The 8365-nt window shown below is 47.0% G+C and overlaps 1 protein-coding gene across 5 annotated transcripts in view; it reads right to left on the reverse strand.

Annotated features, from left to right (window-relative positions):
* Positions 1-3948: 3948 nt before the first annotated feature.
* The window catches only part of rhbdf1b (rhomboid 5 homolog 1b (Drosophila)), a 42199-nt gene continuing 37782 nt past the window's right edge, over positions 3949-8365 (reverse strand). For all 5 annotated transcript variants that reach the window (XM_042083524.1, XM_042083525.1, XM_042083526.1 and 2 more), the window contains 5 exons: positions 7986-8080; positions 6648-6723; positions 5834-5934; positions 5324-5477; positions 3949-5128 (listed from right to left, as the gene is read on the reverse strand). In XM_042083524.1, coding sequence (XP_041939458.1) covers positions 4709-5128; positions 5324-5477; positions 5834-5934; positions 6648-6723; positions 7986-8080 — 846 coding nt within the window. In that variant the 3' untranslated portion in view covers positions 3949-4708. The remainder of the gene's footprint in view (positions 5129-5323; positions 5478-5833; positions 5935-6647; positions 6724-7985; positions 8081-8365) is intronic.

Here is an 8365-nt window from a genome sequence, read left to right on the forward strand (position 1 = left end):
GGAGATGAAAACATTAGCTAATCTAATAATCCAATCAAATTGTGTACATAAAAAAAAACAAGAACACTGTTAGAACAGCTAGTAGTAGAACAGCTGCATCTTGAAAAGATAAGTTTTAGCATGCTAGCAATCAGTTATCAGCACCAACTGTACTGAGGTTGTAGGCCTTTCCAGTAGTTAGAATCTGACCAAAATGCCTTATCATTTTCAATGATTTTTTGACTAACATTGGTGAATGTATCCTGATAACAGATAATCAGGTCAGGCTATCTCTTCAGTAGTTCTCTCTCTCTCGCTTTCTCTCTCTTTCTTTCTCTCCTCTCTCTCTCCGTGACTGACTGATAGCTGTCTGGAGCAGTGAGAGCTGATGCTTCTTCACAGTCACAACAAACAAGTCCTTTTCCACCTGGCCACCACACAAACACCAGCTCAATCAAAATGCTGTGAAGACAAGAGTGTTGTTACATGGCCAGAAACACCTCATAGAAGGAGCATGTTTGTCTTACTTGGTCACTGGAGAGAGCATTGGGTCATCTATTTTTATATGCTCTTATCTGGCATGGGGAAGCATATTTCTTTATCCTTTCGTTGACATAATGTGTGTGTTAAATGAGAATGTGACTGAGTGATGTGGCTGTTTCAACTCAGTGGCATAGGAGAAGTATGTGGTTAATTTATCAACACCTGGAAGTGAAGCATGATCCCTCGTTGGCCAAGGAGGTCAACTGTTAAACCGCTAATGTGCTTTAAATAATCCCAGCCACTCCAAGGGCGACATTCTTTGGACATATGACCTGCATGTAGACGTACTTTGCCCCCACTAGACATTCTTGCGTTTTTTTCACTTGTTCATGTTTTTGCTTTAATTTTAAATCCATTTATTAATCTTGGCTCAGCATTCATAGCGGGACCATGACTAATAATGGAGGCTGTTTTGACTGTAGTGTGTGTAGTCCACTGCGAGGGGCGAGAAGAACACTGTGAGGGAAGAGAAGAAGTGTTCCGAAGGCACGAGGGTTTGTGCAGTTTGAAGTCTGGAAATTGATACAATCCAAAAGAATATCAAAATAGGACGAGCCAGTGAGTACAAACAGAAGCCAAGAGGCTGACCGCGTCCCCAGTGTCCCCCCAGTGCAGTCGGTCCCCCCACATGCCACTCACCGGCCCTTTAATCCCTAATCAGCACTGGGCCACCGGATTGCCACTGAAGTGCCAGGGAACCTCCAGCCCCCCAACACAAACACACACACACACACACACAACCACATCTACCCACCCCATCCTACACAGCAGTCTAAAGCTGACACAGCCCTCTTAACCCCCCAGCCCCCCCACACTAACATTACCATCTCTATAGGGCACGAGAGAAGGAGAGAGGGAGAGAGAGGGAGGGAGGTGGGCAGGGTATGAGAAAGTGGAGGGAAAGACAAGGAGGGACTGGATTGATGAAGGAGGTAGAATCAGTAGAAGATGAGTGTGTTGGGTTATTGGGGGGTAGGGTTGCCTCATTTCCTCTGTGGTAGCAGGGCCTGGGTTTGATATATGGTCCCACCGCGGAGGTAGGGTGTGTGTGTGTGTGTGGGGGGGGGGGGGGGGGATGGGTTGGGTTTTGGGGGATTCCCTCAGCCTCCTCTTTAACCAGGCCTTTGTGTCCAGACAGCTGTGGGGAGAGGGAGACACAAGATGGGCAGGGAGAGATAAGGAAGGACACAGCAGAGGAGAGACACGACTGGACCCAGGAGATGGAGAGGTGCGCTGGCAGAGAAGATGACTATTCGTTTCTTGTGAGAGGAGCTGAGACATGGGCAACAACAAAAGGCTCAGTGTGTGTGTGTGTGTGTGTGTGTGTATCCTTCATCAAGAGAAGAGCCCTTGAGTTGCAGCAGCAGGCTCGGGGCTAACACACACATTAATTAGCCTCCTCTTAATTACCATGCAGGCTAAACCAACAGAGGGGCTGTGTTGCGCTGTGCACTGTATTCTGGATAGGTGTGTGTGTGTGTGTGTGTGCTTGTGTGTGTGTGTGTGCGTGCTTGTGTGTGCTTCCATTAAGAGACCTGGGGGGATGGGATCAATCATAATTACAATAGCTTGCAATACAGCCGTGTGTGAGATAAAGGACAAGTGGAGAATCGTAAAGATCTGGCGACATCAGTGTGGATGTACACACACACTCACACACACAGGTACACACACACACGCTTATCAGAGGCCTATCAGAGGAGAGGACCAGGGAGAGACCCCCCCACCCCCACCACTGGTCCTTAGTGAAGGGGGTGCTCTGCTCTCAGGGATCAGAAGGCACCTCCCTAATCTCCCACACATCTTCGAGAGGAAATGAATGAATGGAAATACATGCAGCTGTAAGAACAATGGGAATTGGTGGCTGATGTGTGTGCGTGTGTGTGTGTGTGTGTGTGTGCTTGTGTGTGTGTACATGTATGTAAGCACCCATACATTCAAGTGCACCTCCTTTGTTTGTGTAGTGTGTGTGTATATATGTGTGTGAGAGACAGAGCGTGTACACGTGTGCCTAAGTATCTATGCATGTGAGTGCATTTTCTTTGTTAGTGTGCTGTGTGTGTGTGTGTGTGTGTGTTTGAAGGGAGTGTCTGAATCAGGAGGGCTCCTTAAGTGGATTTCATTAACTCAGTCTCGCTACACATTTACGCATAATGAGGCAGCGCTCAGAGAGAGGAGAGGTAGGGCAGCCGAGCAGGAGAGAGAGCGCAAAAGACGGAGACAGAGATCTGTACACAACGGAACATCCCACTGTCCACATGCCAATATATGAGCAGCGCTGTTTGGAGAAGATAAAACTGACAGGGATGCGCAGTGATCATGGGCAAGCCTAAGCGACTAATCTTATCTTGTGTGACGAGAATGCCTACTCGAGTTTGACTCTTGCTGCATGACGCAGAGCACACCTGAACCAACGGTTCCACTACAGAGCACACCTGAACCAGCGGTTCCACTACAGAGCACACCTGAACCAGCGGTTCCACTGCCGGTACCAAACTACAGTGTTCAGTGTGATGAAAAAAAAAATACACCACTCCAAAACCTGCATTTTCATGTAGCCTTTTAGATGAAATATATATATTTTTATTTTTACATTTTTATATATTTACACATTTATTTAACTAGTTTCTCTCTTTTATGTGGACAATTTGCTGTTCAAAGGAGAAGTCAGATCATATTCTTCTGTTCCCTGCTCAAGCTACATCAAATTCAGACCTCTGACAAGTAATTGGCTGTGTGTGAATGCTGTGCTGTTACATCACAGTGTGGATATGCTGCCCTCTAGGGAACTGATTAGTGTGTGTGTGTGTGTGTGTGTGCTCACTCTTGTTTAAAAGTGTGTGTGTGCTCACTCTTGTTTAAAAGTGTGTGTGTGCTCAATCTTGTTTAAAAGTGTGTGTGTGTGTGTGTGTGTGTGCGTGTGCTCAGTCTTGTTTAAAAGTGTGTGTGTGTGTGTGTGTGTGTGTGTGTGTGTGTGTGTGAGTAGAGAGAGAGAGCGAGAGAGGTAGCAGACACAGGAGAGAGAGAGAGGGAATGGAAATAAGGTCGTTGGTGGCCAGTTTAAATGAGGTGGAGGGGCAGGGAAAGGGGCAACGCTGGAGAGTGGACAGATGGGAGGTAAGAGGTAACGTGTGGCGGTCCAGTCAGGTCCTCCATGCTAATCCGGCAGGGAGAGTGGACAGTGGGATCTGGCAGCCGCGTGGACAACACAGAGAGCCCAGTGGAGGACACTTGACTTCGCTGCCAGCGAGGTCAGACACACACTCCTCAACGCACATGGCTCAACAACACACACAAGCATGGATGTGCATATAAACGTGGTCACAAAACACACACACACACACACACACACACACACACACACACACAGTCAACAATTCTGGAACAGAACCAAAATCAGTCAAAAATCAGTCAGGAGCCTCAAGCTTTGTTTCTCTCTTGCTATATTCTCCATTGCGGATAAGCAGGTAGCTAAAACACTACCAGACATTCATCATCACTGCAGCAGCAGTACATACATACACACACGTTACAGGTCAACATTGCTGTGCCCAGGTCTAGTGGGACTTACTCGATATGGCAATAGTTGGTTTGGAACTGTAAGTTCATTGGCAAGGCACCAACGGCATGTTTTCCCCCCTGGGAAAGACATATCTCTGATATAACAACAACATCAACAACAACAACAATAACAAACAAATAACAAAAACATACAACACTCGATCTGTTTCATGAAGTGCATTAAAAAAAGAAGTAGTTGAAAGATACACACACACACACACACACACACATGCCATGGAGGCCATACTAGTCTAGAGCTTATAGACTCAGGCCCTAGCTGTGGGGAGAGAGGACACTAGCACTGTGCCTCCCCCTCTCCATTCTTCTTCTCTCTCTTTCGCTCATCCCTCTGTTCTTCATCAACTCCCTCCATCTTCCAGGTGAAAGGCCTCATTGGAGGTGGGCATTGAGGTCATACTTCCCTTCCACCATGTCCTTCCTTTCCTTTCGTCCTCTCTCTTTCTCTCTCTCTCTCTCTATCCCGTCTTCCAGGTGAAAGGCCTCAGTGGAGGTGGGCATTGAGGTCATACTTCTCTTCCCCAAGCACATGTCCTCCTTCCTTTCCTTTCCTCTCTCTCTCTCTCTCTCTCTCTCGTTCTCTATCCTGTCTTCCAGGTAAAAGGCCTCAGTGAAGGTGGGCGTTGAGGTCGTACTTCTCGCAGAATTTGTCGGTGAGCGGGATGCAGGTGAGCAGCTCGCACCACTCGCACTTGACTGGGTAGACGTAGAAGAGCACCACGAAGCCGGCCAGCAGACCCGTGAAGACGGTCAGCGCACCCAGGATCTGGCAGCGCTTGCGGTACATGTCGGCCCGGCCGAAGCTGATGTACGGCAGGAAGGCGAAGGAGAGGAAGAAGCCCGAGACGAAGCCGCAGACGTGCGCAAAGTTGTCGATCCACGGCAGCAGGCCGAAGGCGAAGAGGAAGAGCACCACGCCCAGGAGCTTGGCGAAGGCACGCCACGGCCGCGCCAGGATCTGCCAGCTCTGGAAGAGCTCCACGAACAGGCAGGCCAGGATGCCAAACTGGGAGCCAGCTGGACCCACCTGGAGGAGGCACACAGGGGAACAGAAGAGAAGAGCTCTGGGTGAATCTGATTCCTATCTTGTGGCATAGAAGAAGTCAACCACATGCAGGTGACATGAAGGTTATGTAGGCAAGGCCAGTAGTTTTTTTTGCTCTGAGAGAATAAGAAAGTTGGTATGAAAAGGGTGCTAGTAGTGTTTGCCTGGTGCGCACACCTCGGCTCTGTAAGGCAGGAAGATGGCACTGGCCAGGTTGCCCGTGATGCCACTGAGAATGTAGATGATGGAAATCCTGAGCCAACCGGCCAGTTTCTCCAGGTCTCTCAGGATGGTCATCTGAAAGAACACAGACACCAGGCAGTGCAGGATCCTACAGGAGAGAGGTGGAGGGGGGGGGGGGGGGGCAAGGAGGGAGACAAGGAAGAGGAAAGAGAGAGAGTGGGACAACAGAGGTAGAGAGGGAAAGAGAGATTATTCTCATCAATTGATGAAGTCATAGGCCGCTGGCATACCACCACTGTTATGTGAAATTCTGAGAAAGCAGATTACTCAATACAACTGCCAAATTCATAAACACACCCACTGCTGGCATTTTTCGTGCAGTTGCTATGCAGTGTGTACCCTGTCTAAATCGTTGCTGTTTTGTAACAGGCAGCAATACTGCGACCGATTATAAATAACTGATAGGATTGCTCAGACTAATCCCAGAGCAGACTGGCCACGCACCCAGCATGCAGGAACAGGGAGAGCCACAGGCGGTAGAACTGGTCTGGGACCTCTGGGTTGAGGAATGGCAGCAGGCCACACACGTCATCCATGCAGTGCACCTGGGTGGGGTCAAAGGTCACTGACAATTATGGGCAACAAAATGGCAAACTAATGGTGAGTTCTGAGCATCAATTATCATCATCTACCTCCCACTGTGTGTAATTAATGAGGGAGGTCTGAGAATACTGCACAAAAAAACAGCTTGGCACTTATGAGTCAACATCTCCCTCTGCTGGACAGATGAGTAACTGCACTCTCAGTGAACTAATAGTGCAGTGGTTCTTAAACTTTTTGTCTAGCGACCCCCCCCAAAAAACATGGGGCAAATCTCGCGACCCCCTTCTCTCTAAACAGCGGAATTTGGTTTTGAAATGTTGCGAGATGGGCATTGGAAGCAGAGGCCGAAAATGTCTTCTCTCATAGGTAGGCTATGTCAACACCAAAGGTATTATGTCAATGGCAGCGTTTGACTAAAAACCTTTAGAAAAATGTCTTTAATCCAGATTGCAAATCATTTTGCGACCCCTCCAACATTTTTGGCGACCCCCCTGGGGGTCCCGACCCCCAGATTAAGAACCACTGTAATAGTGAGACGCTTTTTCATTTGTCATTATTTGTTATTGTTCTGTGTGAAAGTCTTTCAATCTGACAAAAAGAGACCAAAATCTGGAAATCAGGTAATCTATATGTGAGACAATTACATATATGGATGGAACACATTGTGTGTTCAAACTGAGCTGGAGTTAAAGGGGGAGGAAAACAGTGGACGTACCTGGGAGCAGAGAGTGGCCTCCTCATGGAAGTAGCCCCTCATGAAGTCACAGTACTCTCTGGAGGTGATCTCACACCTGCTCAGGGACACACACACAGCAACAGTGAACACGGATTCAAACTGCGCGTGGCTACGTTCTTCCACAAGAAGTATGAGTACGAGTCACAATAACCTTCAGAAAATCTTTCAAGCCAGAATGTTTACTGACAGCAGGAGCTATTAAAGCACTACATTTGAACTAGATTCCTAGCATAAAGAGGAAAGTTTACTCACTAGATTAGTGGTCCCTAAACTATGGCCCGCGGGCCGGATACCGCCTGCCACCTCCTTTTGGGTGGCCCCCCAAAACATGTCCGTGGCAAATAGCATCCGGCCCGCACAGGAATACGACACCGTCAAACTATAACCTCCTTAATTTTCCCCATTCATTCTCTATGGCGAGTCGTAACAGTACACATGTACTACTTTTTTTGTCCACTGGTGGTTGTTTTGGCGCTGTTTCGAGTTTGCCATTGAAAACAGAATGAAATGTAGGCCTTCCTGCAAACAATGTAAGATAGGCCTATGCTGATTGCATCAGTGCTCAAAGTAAAAGGTTATCTATTAATTGTTAATAGGCCTAATTTCTAATCCAGTCATATTTCCGGGATAATTATTTCTATTTTTTATTCACTCGTTCAAATACTCATACAAAGACAGCAGAGTTCACACAGTTCTCACCAGGTGACTGAAAGTTAGATTGATGGTCATTTCAGATGTTTTTTCCAACACTTCATAAAACTCTCATAGTTTGAGAACTTTAAATTATTTGTAGGATATTGCTTGTCCACAACTTGAGCTGTGTATGCAAAAACACACTGTTCAGAGTTCAGAAACTTTGAATAAAATATACTTTTGGGAATGCTAAAGTCTTTTTAAGTATTTTTAGTATTATTTCATTTGAGCTATTTCCATGTTGAACTACATTTTATATGGCATGTTGGCAATATAAAATAAACACAGCTAACAATGGTATTAGATTGCAATAGCTTATGATTAAATGTAATGGATTAATATTCAACTAAGGTAGACTGCTGTTCACAGCACTAAGCTATTTACAGTACAGTTACTGACATACTCCGAGTCTCTGGCCCTCTCTTACAGCCAGGCATAGTGAGCTGGCCCTCTGAAGAAAACGTTTGGGGACCACTGCACTAGATAATCAACTGTATCTATGATATCTGTCTGCACCTCTATATCTATGATCCTCTGCATCTACAACTAATAGTCCTAGCTGCATAGGCCCAATAGTGGCATGTAATTCCCAGGCTCTGGCCAGAGTAGCAGGCCTCTCCTCACCTGCCCTTGGTGCCGATGCAGCACGGCCGGCCGGTGATGGCACAGTCAATGTGGGGCAGGTTGGTGTGGTTCCCTGTGTTGTACCTGGTGCAGATCTGCGACACACAAGCAAGAAGACAGTGCAGGTTGTTTGGTAAGAGATCTTGTTAGAGTAACTGATTTTCTGCATTACAACACATCAAATAAGCCATGGAGACAATCATTTTCGTTCATCAACCACCACAGAGCTTGCACCGGTATACGCTATACCCAGTTTCTCCTCCAACCCAGAATCGCAAGGATTCGTTGTACTGTCACGTTTGGTTAATCTATTATTCGTGCTGGGGTTGGAGGAGCTGGTAGGGGGACATCTGGTAAGTGTTCTTAACAGTCTTCTGTAA

The sequence above is a fragment of the Alosa sapidissima genome, chromosome 24 (assembly GCF_018492685.1).
Source record: "Alosa sapidissima isolate fAloSap1 chromosome 24, fAloSap1.pri, whole genome shotgun sequence".
Lineage (NCBI taxonomy): Eukaryota > Metazoa > Chordata > Actinopteri > Clupeiformes > Clupeidae > Alosa > Alosa sapidissima.